This window comes from Vipera berus, assembly GCF_964194415.1.
Source record: "Vipera berus genome assembly, chromosome: 3".
NCBI lineage: Eukaryota > Metazoa > Chordata > Lepidosauria > Squamata > Viperidae > Vipera > Vipera berus.
Window position 1 is genome coordinate 56,338,832 of NC_138204.1, and position 25,107 is coordinate 56,363,938.

Genomic DNA, 25,107 nt, shown 5'->3' on the forward strand with positions numbered 1-25,107 from the left:
CTTGGCTAATATTTGGATGAAAGACATCCAGGGAGTGCCAGAGCTACAGGCTAGACTGCAGAGTAGAAAAATATATAAGACAATGGCAAATTCTTTCTGTATTGCTGCCAGGAAAATATCACGGACGTGCCCTGAAAGTCATCAGGAGTCAAGCATGACTGGAAGGAGACTTCATTTTAATGTTGTAAAAGTCTATTAGGTGCTATTCGGAATGATAGATAGATAGATAGCTACAAATTCAAGGCATTATCATTCTGAATAGCAGTTATAAGAAAGTTGGTTTCATTCGTTGAATGCAACAATGCATTCATCCTCTGCTTGTAAAAATTCTGAAGAATCCAGATAAATAAAAGTGGGGGTGGGCAGATAAGGGGAACTGAATACTTGCACAGTCTACCAGGGACTGTTAATACTTTCCTAAAGACAGGAGAATTGATGGGGGATCTAGAGTTCTCCATTTTTACCTTTTCTCTTTCTTAACAGGTATGTGAATACTCTTCTGAAACTCATTCCACCGGTACTAGGACTCCAGGAACAGCTACGTCAAGCAGTTCAAAATAGGGATATGGAAACTTCTCATGGGATTTGTCGTATTGCTGTAGCCTTAGGGGAGAATCATTCTCGGTGAGAAGCATTAAACCTTGTGTGGGTATTTAATAGCAGCGATTGCTAGAATGTGGCTAAAGCCATTCATGATTCTCTATTACTCACAAATAGCTTGCAATTTCTCAAATTCTATTTAGAGATCTAGATCCTAATTTACAATCTTGGATTTGTGGGGAGTTCTGTAGAATCTGAGATCTGTAATAATGCATGGAAGTTATTCAAGTTCTAAAACAGTTCCAGCTGATGGGCTTCAGGGGGCATTTGCTTCATGAATTGTTGAGTCCTACTCCGTATGTATTATCTCTTAAGCTCTATATTTTAATAGACTACCCGTGACCTGTTGGGTCATCATTTCAAAGATATTTTCTTCTCTAGAGAGACAAAATGATTGTGAGCAGGCAAAAAACAGTGGCAGTGACCTCCAACTTTCTACAAACTTCCCTATTAACTTGTTTTCTGAGAAACGAGTGATCACTTGACTGCAGCAGCACAGCCACAAAGCAGTGCTTAAACAACCACAACTTTGCCAAATTTCAATCCCACAGAAGTAACGAGTCCCAGATTTTGGACTCATTGTTTAAATTAGCTCATTTGAGATACATTGATTCAAAAGTTGTTGCCCTTTGATACACATTTTCATCCAACTGAAGTTTACAAACAGTTTTAGTAGTATATAGATTCCTGTGGCTCTGCCATGATATAGCAGGTTCCTGATTCTGCATTCTTACTACCTTCCATAGAGCACTTCTGGACCAGGTAGATCATTGGCAGAGTTTTCTGGCACTGGTCAACATGATAATGTTCTGCACTGGAATCCCAGGACACTATCCGGTGAATGAGACCACAAGCTCACTTACACTCACTTTCTGGTATACGTTGCAGGTAAGAGTTCTCTTCCTGAAACAGATTCCTTCAAGTGGTATGTTCTTAGCTTGATGCGATTTATTTATAAGAGCCATAGTGGTGCAGTGGTTTGAATGCATTATTGCAGGCTCAAGGTTGACTCATGGTTGTACTTTGACAATAAAGGTTCATTCATTCATCCTTCCATCCTTCTGAGGTCAGTAAAATAAAGACCCAGATTGTTGGGGGCAATATGCTGACTTTGAAAACCGCTTAGAGAGGGCTGTAAAGCACTGTGAAGCCGTATATAAGTCTAAGTGCCATTGCTATTGCTGTCCCCTGGTTTAGTGGTTTATGTATACAAAGTCTATTTGTTCTGTACTTGTAGTAGAAGCACACATTATATAGTCGATATTGATGTCGACTCTGGACTGAGTACTACGTAGTATGTAAATCAGCAGATGGTCAGACTTCAGTCAGTCAAAAGTCCTTCTTTGTGATCAGTACTTGGCTTATTAAAGTCAAGATTCTTGTTTCCCTCCATGCAATGAACGCTTTACTGGATAGTAGAACTATTATCTTGCTGCATCTGGCTTCTGTCCATGTTTTATTGTATGTCATTGGATTTGAATATCCATCCTGTGTTTTAAGTAGGATGCCTTTTCTATATAGCGTGGCAGATTAGGTTGACACTCCTGCACTGCTCAAGAACGAGGCTATTTGTTGAACTGCTGCATTTCTAGGTGCCAGCTTGAAATAGGATGAGGTCATATGTTGCCTCAGTATGTGACTGGTGCAGTACTTCAGTCCACACACACATTATTAATGAAGGGTGCCAAGCTAGAGTAGCATCTTCTATAGTCTATTGGAAAAGGGAGGGTTTTTTCCTGCCATGTCTACTGTACATCACAGCAGTATGCTTACTCTCAGTCCTCACTGTGTCTTCGACTTTTCATTGGCGGTGAAATGCATGACTTCATTATGAGAACTAGTTTATTCCTCACTTAGACAAAAATAAGAACAAGTTGGTCCTTATACCTGGTCTGTGATAGCTTCTATTTTTGCTTGCAGGTAATTGCTGGGAGATGATACTGCTTATTTGGTGGATTGACAGAGTATAATATAAAGTTATTCCTTTCCTTTAATATTCTGATTTAAAAACAAAGACAATTGGCAGTCTGTTTTGGAGAACTCTGATAAATTCGGTTGCAAAGATACCTGTAGCCCTATAGCTGTATCTTTTTTCCCATTAAAACAACAGCAGCCTCTTGTCATTGTGTTGCAGTTAGAACCTAGGAAAAGGGTCAAATTCCAGGAAAGATATGGGGGGGGGGGGCTTGCACAATGAACAAGTCAATATTGGGCAGAGCAGCTGAAAGATTTGAGGAAAGTTGTATGATATTGGAGCCTTGGTGGAGCACTGGGCTAATGCCTCCTTAAGTAACACCAGCTGCCTGCAATTAGTGCAGGTTTGCATCCCACCAGGCTCAAGGTTGACTCAGCCTTCCATCCTTCCGAGGTAGGTAAAATGAGGACCCAGATTGTTGGGGGCAATTTATTTATTTATTTATTTATTTATTTTATTACATTTCTATACCGCCCTTTCCCGGAGGACTTAGGGCGGTTTACAGGGTAATTAAAAACCAAAAATACAAAAGGTAAAAACCAAGTTTAAAAAAGATTAAATTTATCCCTGTATAATAAAACCCCCAATTAAAATAAATTAATCCTCAGCCTGGGCCAGAGAGCTCGAAGAGCCAGGTCTTCAGGCCCCGGTGGAATGAACGGAGGTTGGGGGCAGTCCTCAGCTCCACTGGCAGCTGGTTCCAAAGGGCAGGCGCCCCCACTGAGAAGGCCCTATCCCTGGGTGTTACCCGCCGGCAATCTCTTACCGGTGGCACCCTGAGAAGACCCTCCCTGTGGGAGCGCACTGGACGAAGGGAACTTGATGCCGGCAGCAGGTGTTCCCTCAGATATCCCGGACCCAAGCCATGTAGGGCTTTATAGGTCATCACCAGCACCTTGAATTTCACCCGGAGGGCAACCGGAAGCCAATGCAGCTCGCGGAGTAGAGGTGTTACACGGGAGTATCGGGAGACCCCCATCACAACTCGCGCGGCCGCATTCTGCACCAGTTGAAGCCTCCGAGTGGTCCTCAAGGGCAGCCCCATGTAGAGAGCGTTGCAGTAGTCCAAACGGGAGGTCACGAGCGCATGAGTGACTGTGCTGACTTAAGCTGACTTTGTAATAATGCCGCTTGGGGTGTGTGTGTGAAAGCCCTAATAAGCAGGCATATACATAGAATGAAGGCTACTGCTAAGCTTGTAAGCCGCCCTGAGTCTTCGGAGAAGGGCAGGATATAAATGGAATTAAAATTAAAAAAAAATATTGAATTGCGAGTTCTAGCTATCCCATCAGAAAGTAATGATAGCAGTAATTTCTTATGATCATACTCAAATCTTATGGGTGGTTGTGTCACATAGCTTTTCCCTGCAATTGAGCAATTTATCTTTTTGTTTGCAGGATGACATTCTGTCTTTTGATCCAGAGAAACAGGCTATGTATCAGCAAGTGTATCGACCTGTATATTTTCAGTTAGTGGATGTACTGCTGCATAAAGCTCAGTTTCCTTCTGATGAAGAATACAGTTGCTGGTCTTCTGATGAAAAAGAGCAATTTCGTATATATCGGTATGGCCTTTTGCTTTTAATATAGGAAATGGCTCGTGAACTGCAAAAGAGTAGTCAATCACACAGTATTAGTTGTAAAGAAGTCTGAATGTTTAGCATATGAATGAGTATTAGAATTTAATAAGATGTATTATTACTTGATTATGCTTAATGGGAGTTAAAGTGCGATAGGACTTAAAGTGTATTCATAGATAGTTAGCATATTCTAGCTTAAGTTTGTTAGATGCAGTACCCTGTATTCAGCTCTGGGAAGTCGGGGGGGGGGAGGGTAGGGGGAGGGTAGGGCGGGGTTTCTATGGGGAGGTGGGGGAAGTTGGGGGGAGGGGGCGGGAAGGGTGGGTTTTCGGGGGAGGTGGGGTCAATTTATGTTCAAAATGTATTGTAAAACTTTTCAATAAAAAAAGAATTCTGAATGTTGGATTGTTAGTGTTTATTTTAGCTATTTCTATGTATTCTTCATCCTGTAAGCAGACTTTTTGTGGTTCTTTTGTCTTCCAGAGTGGACATCTCAGATACTTTGATGTATGTATATGAGATGTTGGGAGCGGAACTGCTGAGTAGCTTATATGACAAACTGGGTCGCCTTCTGACAAATTCAGAGCAGCCATCCTCATGGCAGGTGAGGATAGAGTTCTGCTCTCAGATGACAGCAGTAACCAGTGAGCCATTGGCCAAGACTAGGGACGAGGGAGGAAACAATGTAGAGGAAGTAATGGAATAAATGGGTATTATGAAACTTTTCGCCATTTTTCCAGCTTGAGCTCTATAGGGCTATTTCTCTTTTTAGTTACTACCTAGGTTAGCAACCATTCACAGATACCACAGTTGTAAAAAGTCATTTTCTGACCAATATGCATATTTATCCCCAAATTTTGTTCACCTGACAACAAAAGCCTTAAGCGTTGTGATTAAGATCTGACTTAAAGCTTCTAATCAACTAATTAAGATCACAGACCTGAGCTTGTAAACTTGAAATTAGCACTTTCTGGGGAAGCACTTGTTGCAGAGAAAAGCAACTCAGGAAGAGATCTTGTTTAAGCAATCTCTCTGCCCTTTGAGGTGGGAAAAAGGGGAAAAACTGGGTCAGACGTAGGGACATAGTGCAAGATAACTTTATCTGAATGGAAGGGCAGCAACAAATGATCTTGCTGTCTCCCTCCCTCTCTCTGTTCCTCTCTCATACACACATTTTTGCTTAACAATCAAGTTGTTGGAATGAAATGTGCTTGCTAAATGAGAAGAGGGTATAAAATGGAAAAACAGCTAGTAATCAAGTGCTTTCAACTGAATTTTAGTAAAATGATCTGGGTATTTTGGAGCCTCAAATTGAAGCTGGAACTTCATACGGTTGTGAGTTCTTTACACCTAGATTAATATAGAGATTGCTATAGTAAATGTGCAGTCCCATTTCCTCTGACGTTACACATACTGGTCCTTTTAGTTTAGTGAAATGTGTATTAGATATGTCTGCTACACAGAGATAGTTGTAATGTCGGGCCACATGTCCACATATGGCAGCTGATCAGAATGGATCACTGACCTGTGTTATCAGAATGCTACTGGTGTGGCAAACAGTGATGGAAGTACCAATCATCACAGGGGTTCCTTATTCATCACTGTGACAGCAAACAAAAATTGAGCCCTGACCATGATTTATAAGCCAAAGCATTTAGAAGTAACAATCATGCCAATGCTCCAGCAAACTGAGCATGTTGTAAACTCAGTGATCTATATATATATATATAAAATGGCTCTTTGAGAAAGGGAATGTGTGTGCAAGATATTTTGCTTTTTCTTTCCCCATCTCGAAGTAGTGGAACTGTGAGAGGTCAAACTACTTAATTTTCAGTCAGTTGCTGCTCAGGCCTTATATGCTATGGATGCACAAGATAAGGACAATGAGTATAATTGTACATCCCAGATTCAGGACTGTAATAGTCTTGAAAAATAATGCTTGCTTCTATATCATAGAATTAACTGTAAGAAAATCACAATTATATTTTTCTGTGGGAACTAGCTCCATACTGTACCTCTTTTGTCAGAATCAAAATTTGAACGGGAAGCTATTTGTTGCTGGATTCAACACATCTCTTTTTTTATTTCTGGCAGCACACGGAAGCTTTGCTTTATGGGTTCCAGTCCATTGCAGAGACCATAGATGTAAACTATTCAGACGTGGTTCCTGGCCTTATTGGTCTCATCCCCCACATCAGCATCAGCAATGTACAACTTGCGGACACAGTTATGTTCACTATTGGTGAGGAAATTGGACAAGTGGAGGGGGTTTGCTGTTGAATGGGGAAGATTGCCATTTTGAGATTATGTAGCTGTTACAAAAAGTTAGCTTAACATATCAGCAGAGTAATCTTGACTTGTTTTCTTTTTGTTACTAGGGGCTCTCTCAGAGTGGCTGGCTGATCACCCTGTAATGATCAACAATGTCCTGCCCTTGGTATTGCAGGCTCTGGGCAATCCAGAATTATCTATCTCTAGTGTCTCTACTCTTAAGAAGATATGCCGTGAGTGTAAATATGACTTGCCTCCGTATGCTGCCAACATTGTTGCTGTCTCTCAGGTAACAGAAAACATGTTTTAATGCAATTAAAATAATAGATGGATAATTAAAATAAACAAAACCATTATTGAAATAGATCCAGAAGTTTCGTTTATCACTCTCTATGCCACCATACCTAATAATGGAATATTTGAGACTAGCCTATATTTAGAAAAAGAGACACTTGGTCAAATGAAGGGTTTTTCTATACAGGTGATAAAATTCTCTCCTTTAAATAGGCAGGAGCACATTGTTGTCTCAATAGTTGCAGATCACCTCCCTTAATCATGGCAACAATAGCTGTCAGTCTAATCTGCGGTCAAATGCTGACCATCTCTCCACAAACCCTGGCTATGTCCTTGAGATTGACAAGCTAAAAAGAAACCATATGAAATTATTTTGTTATTTCCTTGTGACCTGCCCCAACCCTGGAATACAAATCAAAGTAAACCATTCTGCAGAGAATGATGAAAATTGCTCACAGTGAACTTCCAACTGTTCTAGCTTCTCTCCCCAGTATGTTGATGGAGGCAAGGCCATGTTAAAAAAAAGACATGAGTCATCCAAGTATGCACAGGGTGAGTGCAGATATGTGTTTATAAGTTTATATGGGGAACATGGATGTGTACAGAATAAGGAAAATAAAATGTACAACTTAGTCCATTTCTGGTCTGCAGCCTCTACCTAGAATTTCCTTTCTGAGGATATAGGCTCCTTGAGGATGGATAGGAAGGATTCCCTACTGCTGGTATTCAAAGAGTGAAAATCTAAGGTTTTTAAGCAATATTTATAATTGATCTAGATGTACAGGAGTAGCCTTTTTATAACAAAAATAATAAGAAATTCTAAATTGGACCCCCAACCCCCAGTCCGTGAACCGGTACCGGTCTGCGGCATGCCAGAAAGTGATCCGCGCAAACCAGTGAAGCCCCACCTGCGGGATGCAAGCAGCATGCAAACCCACACCCCCTCCAGTCTGTGGAAAAATCTCTCTCCATGGAATGGGTCCCTGGTGCCCAAAATGTTGGGGACCTCTGTTCTAAATAGCATATATGACCGGCATTCAATGTGTGTTTATGGATAAATTCAGCTGAGTTGATAATCTTTATATCTTACCCAACCACAGATTTCTGGTGAGGTGATTGCATGAAAAGCAGAGGTCATCCTTTTCCCAGTAACTGAAATTTAGTCAGGATGGCTCTTCGTCTTTCACTTGCTTAAATGTTACCTGTGTGGTATACGATACGCTCTATTGACTCTGTGGCAAGTTTAAGTTTAAGTTTAAGTTTATTGAACCCCAGAGGCAAAGTCTTTACAATCAATTGCCTATAATGAAATCCTGATTGCTATTCTTTGTTTTTACTTGTCCATTTTTCTCTGAAGCTTCAGTTCCCCTAGAACAGGGGTAGGCGACCTTGGTCTTTTATGACTTGTGGACTTCAATACCCAGATTTACTGAACCAGCCGTGCTGACTCAGGAATTCTGGGAGTTGAAGTCCACAAGTCATAAAAGAGCCAAGGTTGCCTACCCCTGCCCTAGAACCTCTATGGTATTCAAGGCCCTACATGGCATGGGTCCGGAGTACCTCAGGGATCACCTGCTGCCGGCATCAACTTCCCTCCGCCCTGTGCGTTCCCACAGAGAGGGCCTCCTCAGGGTGCCACCGGTCAGAGAATGTCGTCTGGTGGCCCCCAGGGGGAGGTCCTTCTCTGTGGGCGCCCCGGATTTATGGAATCGGTTGCCGGTCGAGCTCCGGATGGCGCCTGACCTTCGCTCCTTCCGACGCGATCTGAAGACTCACTTGTTCGAACAAGCCGGCCTGGCCTGATGGGGGATGGGTTGGGATTTTATTGTTGTTTTTAATATATCTATTTATTGTTTTAGTTTGGGCATTGTGTTTAATTCTTTTTTAACTTTTGTACCTTTGTATTTTTTATATGTTTGCCCTGTTCACCGCCCTGAGTCCTTCGGGAGAAGGGCGGTATACAAATAAAATTATTATTATTATTATTATTATTATTATTATTATTATTATTATTATTATTATTATTATTATTATTATTATTATTATTATTATTATTATTATTATTATTATTATTATTATTATTATTATTATTTCCCTCACAGAATTTTCAGGTGGCACTATGGTTAGGGCATTGTTGATGTAACTAAATTCTGCATTAGAGGCAGCATTCACTTTCTTGACTCTTTCCCTCTGTAGGAGGTGCTAATGAAGCAGATTCACAAGGTAAGATTATTTTCCCCATTTGACAGGAAATTACAAGCATGCATAATATATGGTTTCCTATCAAACTATTGCAATGGAATTGAACATTGCAGCAAATGTGAGGCTTTCTTAGTGAGACAAATGAGGCTTTCAGTTCCTAAACAGAGATTTAGTTATGTCTCCTAATAACAGCAATGGCCGTTCCTATGCTGAGTCACGCCATTTATAAACAAGTTTCAGGATAAGTTCTCACAAGGCATTTTTAAGCTTAAGCTTGTAGATGATTAAGAGTTGAGTGGGAGGATGAAGTGAAACTTTCTAAATGGAATAATAAAATTGAAAATGCTATCCATCTTTTCTTTTTAGACAAGTCAGTGTATGTGGCTGATGCAGGCTCTGGGTTTCTTATTGTCTGCCCTCCAAGTGGAGGAGATTTTGAAGAATCTGCATTCACTTATAACTCCTTACATCCAACAATTAGAGAAATTGGCCGATGAAACGGTGAGCTGCATCAGATGCCTGATAATGGTTTCTGTTTTTTCCTAAGGAAGACTGGGCCTGCTATATGTAAGAGGCTTATCCTTTTTGTTATATGTCATGCTTAGTTTTTAAGCCCTCTTTTGCTTCCTTTCATTAGTGATTTCTACCATTGTCCTTTAGTTTATACTTTTCTTTATTACCATCCCATTCATCAGTTCTACACTTGGGAACAAAGACATGGGGCACTTTCTCATGGCCATGTTAATGCACTATCCTCCACCAAAAGGTATGCTGATGTAAGCTGTGCTGCTCCAACCATCACGCCCTAGTCTACCACCAGAATTTGGCTGGTGAGAATTGCTCTCCTTAAATTATTGATAAAGTGCTAGTTAGGGAAAGCAATTGGTAGATTTCCCTGGCTTCACTTCCCTTTCCACCAAAATCATCTGCCAGTCAGAAAAACAAGCAGAGGTTGCTCTTATTAATATGGGGTGGGCTGGAATAGGCTGGGTACAGAAAGTGTCTGGGAAGGGTGGTTTAGCCACTTTTCATATTATCCAAGTGGAGAGAAATGTACAGTGATGCATGACAAAGCTCCTTGATGCTCCATGCTAGTGTTGGACTATTTTTGAAACTAAATGCTATACAGGTAGTCCTTGACTTACGATTTACCAACCATTCGCAGTTACAATAGACCTGCCCAGAGCTACTTACTCTTTGGTTCTGATGGCTGCTCCTGTGGTCACATGACTGCATGTTGGACACTTGGCAACCAGCATGTGTTTATGGCCCTTTGCCCTGTCGTGTGGTCACATGACTGTGTTTTATGTCACTTTTGCCAAAATCCTGGCCTTTACTTCCAGTTTTTGACAAAATGGCCCATAGTGAACAATGGTTTCACTTTACGATTGTCACGTTGCTTAATGACCTCCGCAAAAGTCATTCAATTGGATCAGTCACATAGGTGACACTTCATGACTCTCACAACTTAGAATCGCAATGGCCAGGCTCCATTATAGTCATAAGTCGAGAACTACCTCCATCCATATCTTAAAAGAGTCTTACTATCAGGTTACAGTTCACAGAAAGAATTGTGAAGTGCGCATTTTTTTCTCCTTTGCACTGCACTGCTCCGCTGTGACAGATTACAGGCAAAGAAGACGGATTTTTTAAAATTAGTTTTATTCATTTATAACATAAAATTGTGAAAATACAAAACCAAATAGTCAGGGACAATGGTAGAAAAAGGGAAAACAAAAATGGTGTGAACAAAAGGAGGGGAAGAAACAAAAGGCACTGACTTGGGATTCTCTCTGTTGCAGTAAAATCAGACATTAAAATCAAATCTCAACTTTTTACATTTCTGTAGTAGTATGCACTAGCCATTTCTGTATCGGCAAATCAATCTAATCGGTAAAACCCCAAAACATGATATCATTTTTTTCCACCTCAAGCACAAAATCCAAAAGTGGCTTCCAAGTAGAAACAAAAGTACTTATGTTCTTTTCTTTTATCAACACAGTCAATTTGGCCATCTCTGCTAATTCCATCAGCTTTTGTAACCGTTCGTCCATGGTGTTGTGATTCAGGGTCAGCCTGTGGGTTCGGCAGTTGGGTCGGACGACTCAGAGGAGGAGGGGGGTGTTGAAGAGCTTGCTGAGGGGGTTGGAGAGCTTGCTGAGGGGGTTGGAGAGCTTGCTGATGAGAGCCCTCAGCCAGGCCCCTCCCACCTAGTCACGACGCAGACCCAGCTCTGTGAGCCTGACAGCGTGGATGAAGATGACCCACAGCTGGCCCTGTTCAAGGACGCCCGACGGAGGAGGCAATCAATCAGGAGTAAACAGAGGAAGGCAATGGGGCACCTCGGAAGGAGGCAGAGAGAAGCCACGCCCTGAACTGTATAAAAGGGGAATGCGTGGGAGGGCTGGTTTGCTGAAGGCAACCGCTTGAATAGCTCCTGTTTCATGGTTCGTGTCTTGTTTGCTTTTGTATCCATAAATTTGGTAGGCTTAGTTCCAGCCTCTTGCCTTCTTGTAAAAGGGGTTGTCCCTGCCTTTTCTGCAGGGCCGGTAGCAGGCTGGTACAGAACACATGGTAGGAATCGAGGCATCCTTCCACTTTTATGCATAAAGCAATCTTGCTGCCGTCACCATGTATAAAAAAGATCTTATTTTTTTTTCCAGTTCTCTTTCACATTAGGCCCAGAAGGAAAGTCTCTGGTTTAATCTTTAAGTTCACTTTAATAATTTTCTGCATTAATATATGAATTCTACTTCAATATTTCTTCGCCTTATCACATGTCCATCATAAATGATAAAAAGTCCCTTCTTTACATTTACATTTCTGACATTCATTTGAAATACCGCTACACATTCTAGATAACTTAAGGTAAAGGTAAAGGTTCCCCCGCATATGCGTGCTAATCGTTTCCGACTCTAGGGGCCGGTGCTCATCTCCGTTTCAAAGCCGAAGAGCCAGCGCTTGTCCGAGGACGTCTCCGTGGTCATGTGGCTGGCATGACTAGACGCCAAAGGCGCACGGAACGCTGTTACCTTCCCACCGTAGTGGTCCCTATTTTTCTACTTGCATTTTTACGTGCTTTCGAACTGCTAGGTTGGCAGAAGCTGGGACGAGTAACAGGTGCTCACTCTGCTACACGGCACTCGGGATTCGACCCGCCAAACTGCCGACCATCTGATCGACAAGCTCAGCGTCCTAACACACTGAGCCACCGTGTCCCTATAGATAACTTATCTGGTGTTAAATACCAGCGATACATCATTTTGTAAAAATTTTCTTTTAGGTTATAATTTAATGTGAATTTTAAGCCTTTTATCCACCTATTCTTCCATCAAATATCACATTATGCCCAAAATTCCTTGCCCACTGGATCATACAGTGTTTTACATGTTCATTTTCCAAATTCAACTTTAGTAACTTTTATAGATCTTGGCAATTATATGATCATCACTACCACGTAGCAAAGAAGATGGATGGTGAAAAGCATAAGGAGCTCCTGTTCGCTTTGTCCCCCCGCCCTCTTTTCAAATTTGTTAATCCAGGATATGGGTCAGAAATCCTGCCGAGATGTGGAAATAAAGGCTGAGATGCTCACTCAGGAGAGGTCCTTCTTGCTTTCATAAAACAGCTGTGAAGGCTACTGTTTGGCCCCACTGCCTTACCTTCAATACAGTCAGCTTTTGGGTGGGGAGAGACTGACAGGTGCTAGCAGACCAAGGCTCTGCTTCATCCCTGAACAGATCTCAGGAGGGGACAGAAGTGCCCAGTGATGCATGAGTACTTCTCGTGCCTTTTCAGGCTTCCTCTTCCATTGTTTTTCTCCAGTAAGAGATGCATTTTTCAGAATAGAAAAAGCTGCTGACTTTGTTTGCTGCTGCCACAATTATTCAGGCTGCACTACAGTTTTGCAGACCTAAAAGTTCCACTTAAAAGGTGAGATGGAGCAAGTGAGCATTGAAAGGAAACCCCTAGGAGGCACAGTAATGGCAAGGTGTTATCAGCCCAAAGTGCTTAGACCCTGCCATTCTCTTTTGATTTCTGTACTCTGCAGTTGTGCATAGGTGGGGGAAGGGGGAATGAGAATGTGAGTTTTGCCTAGAAAAATGCCCTTGTGGGTTAGCCTGTGAGGTTGGATGAAAAGTTAAGTGTGTGAATCCTATGTGCACATGCATACAAACACATACATTCTTCATCATCGCTTTAGCTGTCTTAAAATTCTCTTACCATATCCTTTAGAGGCTGGTGGCACATCTCTTCCAAAACAGAAGAAACTCTCTGCTGGATCAGGCCAAATCTAGTCTTAACAGTTACTCAGGGTCTCTTTACTAAAATCTTTACTTTAGGAGAGAATGGTGATCAGGAAAGCTTCTCCTGCTTGAACTGTAGTGTCTACCATTACATATTGAAAGAGTTGTGAAATGGGAAAAAAGCAGAATGCCTTTGAAAAGGGACTAGAGGAGAGGGGGGGCATGTCAAAGCAATCTGAAGTGGCCATTAGGAGCAGGGAGATCCCAATTTTTCCCTTACGTTACATGATCAGTGAAGAGTCTTAAATCCATAGCAAATATGTTTTGGGAGAAATTGAAAGGCCTGATTTTAAGACTGGAATATCTCAATCAGACTTTAAAAGTGTCTTCGTGGTTGGCTGGGGATAAAACCAAGGCAATGTCAGTTGCAAACAACCAGACCCACACTGGAAGTGTTCAGTCAGCTGCTTTATTGCTCAGACCTATACACAGGAATCTTCTCAGACTAACCGTTTGCATCTGAATGACACTAGATAAGGTTTAGTGGTGTTCAAGGTGTGTGTGTGTGAGAGAGAGAGAGAGAGAGACTTTGCCTTCTTGTGCCCACATAGGGGTTCTAGACTAAGTCCCTCTTTTGACTCCTCCCTCAGCTCATCTAGTTTTTCTTCTGCAGGCAACATCATCTAATTTAAAAATGGTTAATGGCACATGCTCATGCTATAGTTAGAGGAGTGCAAAGATGAGCCCGAAGTCTGCTAAGAATGAAACACTAGGTACCTAGCTGTGTTTCACAGTACTGTTATTTCTACTTGATGCCAACTTAGAAAACTTGATGATAGTGGCCTCTATCCTGGGCCAAGTGTGATGACTATAGTGATGCTTTATGTTGCAGCCCAATCCATCTAACAAGCTAGCTATTATCCATATATTGGGTCTACTCTCCAACCTCTTCACCACTTTGGACATCAGTCACCATGATGATGATCATGAGAACACAGAGGTTAAAAAACTGCCAGTGCCTCAGGGCCCCAATCCGGTGAGTATTGCTGCATAGATGAAGAAGTTCTCTCTGTGTATTAATACAACTAATTCTTTAATAAATGCTTATTTTCTCTGCAATGCAGTTACTATAAGCAGCTTTTCCTGTAGAAGGCAATACCAAGTTCTATTTAAAAATTATGATAAAAGTGCTACTGTTATATTCCTATGTTATGTTTTGTAATAATTTTAATAAAAGTTCTAACTACAACAGTAAAAGATTACCGGTATACAAATAAAAAAGGAAAGAAAAAAGTAAAAAAGGAGAGAAAAAGAAAAAAATCCTTTCCCAAGAAAGCAACTTTCCACCCTCATTGTGACAAGTATAAACAATTTCATAATCTCTTCATTTCCTTTAATAATAAATATAAAACCTTTTATCCCATAATTCATGTCTTAATAACATGCTAATCAAATAAGCAACATCTTTTTCAATCAACAAAATGTCTAATCAAAGTTTTAAAACAATATTATTACATGTATATAAAACTCAACATTCCATTTCTCAACTGCTAATTGTAAGCAAAACCCCATTTAAAAGACATAAAATGTTCCCAATAGCCTAATAGAAAACAAGGAATCTAGTTGAACGTGACAAGGAGGGACCATCTCTCCTTTAAAAAAGACAAGTGCCAATATACAACCTTCTATGCCAACAATTCCAAAGAAAATCATCCCAAATAACATACATCATTCAAATAAGCATTCCATAACTTAACTATAAATTACAAAGAAATCCACATTACTTTATAATCCAGTATCCTAATATAAACAAAAAATAAAAAAATTATCATAACAGGAATAATTTCTCATTTTATAAAAACATACAACTAAAAAGTCAGATACAGAACCAGTTTAAATGCTATCAAATTACATAAGGGGAAAAGTTTAAACAGCATATTAAATGCAAGCAAATACAGTATACCACATTTTTCTTGTCCAGATATCAGCATCCTAAAAGGACAACCCAAAATCACAACATTCCCATTTTAAACATGGTCAAATAAACCAACTTTGTATTCCTTTTTTTAAAATACAGAACAATTTTTCTGTGTAATCCATTGAGATGGTTGTTAATCCTTGTTACAAATGTCTTCCATACTTTAAACAGCCTCTTTTGTAAGTCCAAGTATTGTCATTTTTATTTCCTTCTTAATTTTTAAAGGCTCATCTATTTTTTTCTTTATATCTGATAACAATCCTTATTCAAAGTTTTGTTCTGATTGTACTCAGATAGATTTTCTTGCATATGTTTATTCTGTACATCTTATTCTGGGAAGAAACTGTTCCCAAGAAGACATAAGATAGCTGATGTAATTGATTCAAGCTCCTGTTGCAATTCCCATTATAGTTTTTTAAAGATATCTCTGACCATCTTTATGAATTCTTTTTCTTCTTATGTCTCCAGTTTCTTTCCCAGAAAAATATATTAAGATTAATTTTAAAGTCTTAATATTCAAAATCAAATATTTCAATGTTTTCTGAGCCCTTCCTCCATTTAAAACTTATAGCCAAACCTTGTTTTGCTTTTTTGCTGTTTATTTTAAAATCTTAAAGTTTATAAAGATAGACCTTCATTTTCTTGTATTAAAGATTGAAGGCGCTCTCACTTTGAAGGTGTCTTAACCTTTGAAGCAGTTAATAGGAATTTCTGCAATGGCTGCAAACATTGGGTATGTCTAGTTTAATGAGGAGAAGGGTGAGGGGTGACATGATAGCAGTGATCCAATATCTCAGGGGCTGCCACAAAGAAGAGGGAGTCAAGCTATTCTCCAAAGCGCCGGAAGGCAGGACAAGAAGCAACGGATGGAAACTAATCAAGGAGAGAAGCAACCTAGAACTAAGGAGAAACTTCCTGACAGTTAGAACAACTAACCAGTGGAACAACCTGCCTCCAGAAGTGGTGAATGCTCCAACACTGGAAGTTTTAAAGAAGAGACTGGACAACCATTTGTCTGAAATTGTATAGGGTTTCCTGCCTGAGCAGGGGTTTGAGCTAGATGATCTCCAAGGTCCTTTCCAACTACTACTACTACTACTACTACTACTACTACTACTACTACTTCTTCTTCTTCTTCTTCTTCTTCTTCTTCTTCTTATTATTATTATTATTATTATTATTATTATTATTATTATTATTATTATTATTATTATTATTATTATTATTATTATTATTATCTCCTCTTTTCATGGAACCATTTTTAGTCTCCCATCTTCCCTGGAAGTCCCTTTCCATTCCTCTATTCTAATTGAGTCTTTTTAGTTGAGTTACCCAAGATCACGAGAAGTTTTTGTATGACTGTTTTAATGATCAGAACTAAATTCAGAACATTCCTTAGAAAAAGCTATAAGCTTCCTTTGCATTAGCCATTGAGAAGGAGGAATATGGTATGCATTGTATATTACTAGTGTACTTAAAGGAGGTGCAGAAAAGATTTCCAAGGCAATCTCTAACCCCCTTTCTATCTGAAAATCTGAATGTCTATAAATACTTTGCTAAAATCACAACCATGTAAGACACACCCATTTCTAATTTATATTCTATGTTCATTCTTGTTTATAGGTAGTGGTGGTGTTACAGCAAGTTTTCCAGCTCATCCAGAAAGTGCTCAGCAAGTGGTTAAATGATGCCCAAGTTGTGGAGGTAATGTTTCTTCTAAGTAAAAAAAAATCACACAAAGGGATACAGGACAAGCCATTTTCTTCAGGTGGTTATAGTGCCTGACTAAGTGGATTTACTGCTGTGATATCTGGCTTCCAGGGGTCTGCTAATAACAGAACATTCCTTTTAAAAATATAGGCCTGAAAAACAGCTTCACCTCTCTGCTAGGAGGAGAAATCTAGATTTATCCTGTAGTGCTGTTAAAATAGTTTCTAAGGTAACTTATGGAACCTAGGAATCGAGTCAAGCATATATGCTTAAGAAGCATGATAGTATCTATCTAGCAGCAGAGCCGTTTGGATTATTAACCATTCACTATATTTTTTTCGTACTGCAGTTTTGCAATTTTATATGTAGATATGTAGCCAAGTGAAATATATGTATGAACTGTATGAATAACAACTTGACATTCTTGCTTTACAATAAGCTAAAATTTATTTAGTTGCTATCTTTTTTTAAAAAATTACGGTTTTACTATGAAAGCATTTAAAACTTTAAAAATACTTACTGTCAATCTAATACCAATCTGATCTGCTTTTAGCAAAATGGTAGCCACTTTTATTCCATCCTGCATTTTTAATTGTTTAAATATTTGAATTAATTAAGCAGTCCATTTTACATTGCGTCCTCTGGATCAGAAACGTAAGTCCATGCTGGCTGGGGATTCTGAAAGATGCAGTCTCAAGTAATTCCCCTAACTTGGGAAGGGCTGAATTGGGTCAATTCATTTTGGTCCACTTTAATTTTTCTTCTGATTATTTGGTAATACAGCTTTAAACATCTCAAAAATGCTTGCTGCAATAAAGAGGGAGAGAGAGAGAGATCCATCTGTGTTCATGCAGATATACAAGAAAGGCACAGTGAGATTAAAAGGGCCCACCGTCCTGTGCTAATATTTGCTGCAGCCTAAATGAGCCTTGCTTTGTCATTCTTTGGCTGACCCTCATTAATGGGAAAGCAACAGTCATTGTGATCTCTCCCAGAGAAAGTGCCATTATAATTTCTCCCTCACTCCTCATTTCCTCATTTTCTTTGTTACTTCATCTTATATAAAGTGTATAAAATACAGTTTTATGTTGTTATAAATAGTTGCAATATCTTTTTTTAAGCAGCTCACTTAAAATTGATAAAAGTAGCCAATTGAAAGGGAATGCAACAATTGAAAAGTGTACAGTAGAAATGTCACCTTTGGTTAAGTTTCCACCGATTTTTCTTCTAATTTCTTTATAACTGTAGCCTTGTTCACTTAATAATACTATTTTACATCGCTTTCTGGGCAGCCTGTCAAGTCTTTGCACCATTACTTTAATTTTATTACGTTTTACAAGCTCACTAAATGAAAGGGGAAAAACCCCCCAACCAACTTGATAAGTGATCACATAACACACTGACAAATGTCCTCCTCTCAGCTTCAATATATTACGTCAATAACTGAATCCAACTGTGATCTGATTGGCTCATTGCCAAAACCAAATGACACCTGATTGGCTCTCTAAACACTCATCTCATTGGCTACAATCAGATGAAGGAAAGCTACCTGATATCAACCTAAGCAAGTTGTGCTTCCTTGTTCTGGTTATTTGGCTATAACTTTTCAGAGAATACAGTACAGATAATTGAACAAACTATGTTGCATTACATTCTTGATTAAATTATCTTTCCATTCATATATAATTTTATGGTACTACTCCAAAAAAAGTGTTATTAGCCATCAAATTTCAAAAATACACTCTTCTCAAAAGATTTCCACAATTTTGGCCACTACAATATTTCATGTAGAGAACTGAGAAATATATCCAGCCTGTAAAGAGTTAGGAATGTTTGTAGCAAATACCAAGGAAGGAAGGAAGGAAGGAAGGAAGGAAGGAAGGAAGGAAGGAAGGAAGGAAGGAAGGAAGGAAGGAAGGAAGGAAGGAAGGAAGGAAAGATATACATATACATACATACATATATATATATATACATACACACACACACACACACACACACAAAATTTGTAACAGGAGATTGGCAACCACCTGCTATAACCATGTGCCTAGGGCTATTCCTTTGTAATATTATTTAGTATGAGACAAATGAGTGCTGGAAACTGTTTAAATTCCTTTCTGGTTATGTTTTTTTTCATGCTTTATCTTTTGCTTATTTATCTTTTATCTTATTTACCTTTTGCTTGTTTTGCTTATTTAAAAAGGAAGAGAGGAATAATCAGTACAAACTTGAGAATAAGCTTTCATATGGCTGAAATTTCTGTTTGATATATCCGCAGGACAAATCAAAAGCTGTTCACACTAAATTCTCAACCATTTCCCTAATAAAATTATATTGCTCAATATGAATGAGGTTCTTTGCATTTTTAAGAATGACTGAATATAGAATTGAAAAGTTTAATCCATTGTTCAGTGTAAAAATCTGAAATAAGTATTTCTGGAAAAGAGGTATTTCATCTATATTGGTAGACATCCAATGAATGGAGGCATGGTTTATACTGTGGGTTGCAGCGTTGAACTGCTGTTACTGACTTTTGTAAAAGTCAGTAAGAATCTGTGTTTGTCCATTACATTATGACCTACATTCTGGGACAATAGTAAATATATATGTGAGACATCCTTTCAGATATTTGAAGAGTACAAAGAGTGCTATCATTTAATCCTTAGTCTTCTCTACTCAAGAGTAATCTTATAATAATTTTCATTGTCTTTTTCTGCACCTATTCCAATTTATTTGAATCTTTCCAAATACGTGCAGCCCAGAATTGGCCATACTGTTCAAAGTGGGATTTGACCAGTACAAAATCATTGCAAACAACCCTTCTATTGATTTGGAAACATTGCTTCTGTTGATGCAGCCTAAAAAGTGCATTTGCCTTTTTTTTTTTTTTGCATTGATATAATGTTATTAGGGACGCGGTGGCTCAGTGGGTTAGGACGCTGAGTTTGTCGATCAGAAGGTCGGCAGTTTGGCAGGTCGAATCCCGAGTGCCGCGTAACAGAGTGAGCGCTTGTTACTCGTCCCAGCTTCTGCCAACCTAGCAGTTCGAAAGCACGTAAAAATGCAAGTAGAAAAATAGGGACCACTACGGTGGGAAGGTAACAGCGTTCCGTGCGCCTTTGGCGTCTAGTCATGCCGGCCACATGACCACGGAGACGTCCTCGGACAAGCGCTGGCTCTTCGGCTTTGAAACGGAGATGAGCACCGGCCCCTAGAGTTGGAAACGACTAGCACGCATGTGCGGGGGAACCTTTACCTTTACCTAATGTTATTGGCTCATATTGATATTGCAGTCAGCTACTGTTTTTATTTCCCTGCAAGCACTGCTACCAAGTTAGATATTTTTCATCTTTTACCTTGGAATTCAGTTTTTTATTTTCTAAATGAAACAATTGTATCATGAACTGTGGTGGTGCAGTGGTTAGAATGCAGTACTGCAGGCTAATTCTACTGACTGCCAGCTGCCAGCAGTTTGGCAGTTCGATTCTCACCAACTCAAGGTTGACTCAGCCTTCCATCCTTCTGAGGTCAGTAAAATGAAGACTCAGATTGTTGGGGACAATATGCTCTGTAAACTGCTTAGAGAAGGCTGTAAAGCACTGTGAAGTGGTATATAAGTCTTAAGTGCTATTGTTATGTCAAGGGTGGCCAAACGTCTCGTGCCTTCCCCTATCTCTGAAGGAGAAAATTGTCAAAAAAACAGATCAGGAATTTCCTGAAATGTCTAGGCTTGGTGGAATTCTCCAAATTAGGTAATAAGTTCAAATTAGGTAACAATAAATTAGGTAATAAGTCCCTAAAATTACTTTGTCATGTCTGTGAAAGGTTTGCAATTTGTTTTTGGAAGATATTATTCACATATTTTCCATGCTGGGACTTGTGATAGTAAAAATTCAACCCCGGTGTTCCTTTTATTTATTCCTCTGCTTATTTTACCATAGATGCTCTTTAAAGTGCTAAGCGGGTTTAAAGTGCTCACTTGGGTTTCTGAACAGGAGTCATTACTTTTAACATATAATGCAACTTTTTCTATTGCTTCTATTCCTATTGAACAAATTTTATATTTCAATCGCTAGATTTCATTCCTGGGACTCTCCCACAGTGTCTTTGTCATATCTGTTGTATCTTAGTTGCCTTCCTATGTGAATAGTTTGTTCATCTTGTTTATTTCACATATAAAAATTAGTCAATTGACTAAAGAGGCCATAAACTTCATGAACCGATGCTCTTTTTGATTTTTCATTCAGTGCTTCAATGGCCTCTTTATTATAATTTTCTATAGCAAGATCCTTACTTATTCTATGATCCTTACTTCTGGATTTTAGTCCATATGAAATTCATTATGAAGCCCTATAACCAAATTTTGGTCAAATTGTTTCATTAAGCCTTTTGTTTGTTTGTTTGTTTGTTTAGCATATTTATATAGCTGCCCAAATGTGATCTTACAAGGTGTATGCCATCTTCTGCAAGAAATCTGCCATGTACGTAGCACAAACCATGGATACCAGAAACTAAATCTTTCCTGTTACCACCGCTTCCATAGCCATTCACTTGCAATATGCTTGAGATGGAAAGTTTAATACCAAAACTAAAAACTGCAGTTTATGTACAAATAAATGTTGGGCTGAAAACAAGGGTGCAGCTAAGAAGTCCGAAGGCCTGAATATTTAAGCTATTTATTCTGTAAATATGGCTGCCTGAGAAAATAATGTGATACATAGTGGTATTGATAAGTTATTTCATTTACCGCTAAATAGAAACTGTTTAAATTGTTTGGAGAATAGTAGGCTTTCCTACAGTACCTCCAAGTGTTACACGCATATCACAATTTCTAACTGAAATATAGGCATGCTGACTTCAGATCACATCAGAAATGTCTTCACTTCTATTCACGAAAACCAACTTTTTAAACAGCAGGAGGATTGTAAAAGTGAAAAGATAATATTGGAATAGTAGCTGATGTGAGCCAGATAGAATGTTATTTTTTTTTAAAAAAAAATGGACAGCCAAAGATTAGTCTTTGTTTAATCATGAAGCTTTTCTGGATGAAAACAACAAGCCTCGTTCAGTCTACACTATCTCAAAGGATAAAATACAAAAAAATTATGCTGCCTCAAATTTATTCAAGAAAGAATAGTATACAAAACAAATAACTCCTTGGTTGAGGGGAAAAAGGTATTCCCTGGACTCAGTTTTCCCTTGACACGGCCTCTTATCCCCACAGTCTGTGTGCTCCATTTTTGAAAAATCTGTGAAGACTCTTCTCGATGATTTTGCACCCATGGTACCTCAACTGTGTGAGATGCTGGGACAGATGTATAGCACTATTCCTCAGGCGTCTGCTATTGACCTCACCAGGCAGGTAAGTTTTTTAGCACATTAATCTCTGGTAAATACTAAATTCAGAAAGGAAACTAATACTTGTTGAGCAGTTTTTCTGCCGTCTGCTGCCCTTGGCTTTTCCTTTGATAAAAGAATTTTACAAAAATGAAATATTTTTCTCTGTTAGCTCATAGTAAATGGATTGTTTGTGTCTGTATGGACAAAACAGTTGAAAAACTGCAATGTCCCTGAACTATATAATTTCTCGCTTCCTTCGGTATGTTAATACTAAAGCTTTTGCTGATACTTAAACAATTAGTTGGTCCAACTATGAGTAAGTGGGGGAGGGAGTTGGAAAAAAGTAGGTTTAGGAATGCAAAATAAAATGGAGAATATCATAACTGTTCAATTTCTGTGTTCTCTTATATCCTCAGCTAGTTCACATTTTTGCCCATGAGCCTGCCCACTTCCCACCGATCAAGGCACTCTTTCTACTTGTCACATCAGTTACATTAACACTCTTTCAGCAAGGTATGTATCTCTTGGAACCCCCATTCCTGTGAAGCAGTTGCATTGGTAACAGTTCTTTCTAATTGAAAATGTTCAGATTAGCCTGTAGGATTGCAGATAGTCACAGTTCCCATGCTAATAGGAACAGATAATAGGCCCTGCTGAGTGAACTCCAGTGGGGTTTAGACATTATATCCTGAGTAATGAGAATCAAATTTATTAGCTTGTTTCTCCCTGAATATGTGCCCTTTGGTTGTCAGATTCTCAATTTTAGTAGAAAGTCGAGTTAGTAGTCTTGTTCGCATAATGGTTGGCTTTGAATAAAACCTGCTAAGGAGTGTGTTGCTGTTTAGTTCAGCATAACCAGAACAGTCGGTTGTACTCACATCTCTCTGTTCCTGTGGCCCAGTTTGTTTTGAAAGTTCTGCACCACAACTCCCCTGTCCTTCTGCTTACAGGTTTTCTCTCAGAGCTCTGCTGATTTCCTAGCAAGTGTTGGGTTTGCCTTTTGCTTCTGCGGAACTGCCATACTGCCATTAAAGTTGTCCCTAATTGAAGGGATAAGCTTAGACTATGTAAATAATTCCAATAAAACCAACATGCAGTAGCACGGTTATTAGGGTATCTGGTCCCATCCCCTGGTGGTCGGTTAGAACTTGGAACTTGGAATCGGTATTTGAGTGATCACCTCTTAATGCCTGGTTTCATTAGGCAGAACTGTGGCATCAACGCAGAGGAAGATGAGTCTCATGGTGCATGATGCTGAAAAGAAGAGTGGTTATCAGCAGCCACGCTGGTCTTTCCCTGTTAAAAATATTGCCAAGTTTTATACTTCCCAGTCAAGTGAACGTTTTGACAAGCGTGAAAGGAACATAGTGTGTTGGGATGGCCATTAGACTTCAAATGGATTCTAGAACTTTTATTCACTCACATCAATATTGGATTTGTCAGTAGACTCTAGAATTATCTTCAGGGACCAATTTTTTTTTTTAAGATAAGTATCCAGTGCAAATATGCGAGTTCTCTAAAAGAAGTTGGTGTCCAGTTAGTCCTTGCTTCTCTTTTTCTTCCCTGCTAGGATGCGGTCAGTTTCCCCTTCTTATCCCTGGTGCTTGGCAGGGGAATCCGGGCGACATGCCTATTCCTTTGCACTTTCTTTCTGTTCTTGGGTTTCCAAGCTCCATGATTTTTGTATGTTTTGTTTCTTTAACTTGCTTCAAGCTGCTCATGTGCCTGCCCTCTCCAGCCCACCCTGTTGCACCCTCCCCCCACCCCAACCCTTCCCTTACTCCTGTTTTCACTTGTAAATTCTTTCTGTATCACATAACTATATGATGTTAAGTTGCTGTTTGTATGATTTTTCTCTTCAGTTACATCTTTATTATATTTTTAGGGCCCAGGGATCATCCTGATATTGTTGATTCATTTATGCAACTCCTGGCACAGGTGTGTTTTAGTTTCTTATTCATTCACTTTCTGTTCTCTCTCTTTCTCTTTTTTAATTCAATTTAAACCTATTTTAGCTTTCTGTTGACAACGTTTTTCCTTTTAGTTGAATATCGAGTTTCTCATCTGTTTCCGTGGAAGTTGAAAACAAAACATTATCCCTTTCCCTAGGTATAAGTTTGTCCCTTCTTCTCTACGTAGAAATGCAACAAGACTTCTAGATTGGATTTGGGTCAGGTCATGTGCTGTGACCTGAAACAGGAGGAACCTTTGGAAAATGGCGAATGCAGTTCAAAAACTTTACAAATCCATTTTGTATATGTTTGGACGTTTTGGCTCTACTGATTCTGAGCTCTTAACAAATCCAGAATCTCCAGTTGTTGGGTAGAACTCAGTGATATGGTGGGTTACCTCTAAACTCCTAGGAGAGAAACCTGATCTAATGTGAGTAACAGGAAATAACAAACTCGATTTGTCTTAAGTGCTTTCAAAGTCTTTTGGTGCTCCATCCTTCTTCACTCTTGTTGAGATTTCCTAGGTTGGGTGTTGCTGTTCCCCCCTCCACCCCCAGATCATGAATTTTCATGCCATCTTGTCTCAATCGTTGTTGTAATGATGTAATGTACAATGCAGTGAGCAGTGAGGTACTGCTGGGATAATTCAGCTTGGGAATAAGTGGACCGTGAACTGCTTTTGGCTTGGATGAGCAATACCTTTACTGGAAATCAGCTGCAGCACTACAAATCAATGAAGCAGGGAAGGGCATGATCTTTGATATCATCTGGTTCACCTGACTACAGCAAGATGCTCTCCTCCTGGCTCTGATTCATTCTTTTGCTCGATAAGTTATTTGTAGGCTGTGATGTGGAAAGCGTTTTAGCACCCAGCACCCCCTTGTGACAGATTTTAAAGCTTGCAGCCATAATGCAAATACATCTCACATTTTTTTTTGTTTCTCAGAAAGATCTCAGAA

At 39.3% G+C, this 25,107-nt stretch overlaps 1 protein-coding gene across 2 annotated transcripts in view; it reads left to right on the top strand.

Moving 5' to 3' along the window:
- The window catches only part of IPO13 (importin 13), a 67,336-nt gene that overhangs the window by 24,539 nt on the left and 17,690 nt on the right, over positions 1-25,107 (top strand). For both annotated transcript variants that reach the window (XM_081324938.1, XM_081324939.1), the window contains exons 3-15: positions 484-624; positions 1,347-1,488; positions 3,973-4,139; positions 4,638-4,758; positions 6,249-6,396; positions 6,533-6,714; positions 8,916-8,942; positions 9,288-9,422; positions 14,061-14,204; positions 16,770-16,850; positions 22,081-22,218; positions 22,613-22,709; positions 24,082-24,134. In XM_081324938.1, coding sequence (XP_081181064.1) covers positions 484-624; positions 1,347-1,488; positions 3,973-4,139; positions 4,638-4,758; positions 6,249-6,396; positions 6,533-6,714; positions 8,916-8,942; positions 9,288-9,422; positions 14,061-14,204; positions 16,770-16,850; positions 22,081-22,218; positions 22,613-22,709; positions 24,082-24,134 — 1,576 coding nt within the window. The remainder of the gene's footprint in view (positions 1-483; positions 625-1,346; positions 1,489-3,972; positions 4,140-4,637; positions 4,759-6,248; positions 6,397-6,532; positions 6,715-8,915; positions 8,943-9,287; positions 9,423-14,060; positions 14,205-16,769; positions 16,851-22,080; positions 22,219-22,612; positions 22,710-24,081; positions 24,135-25,107) is intronic.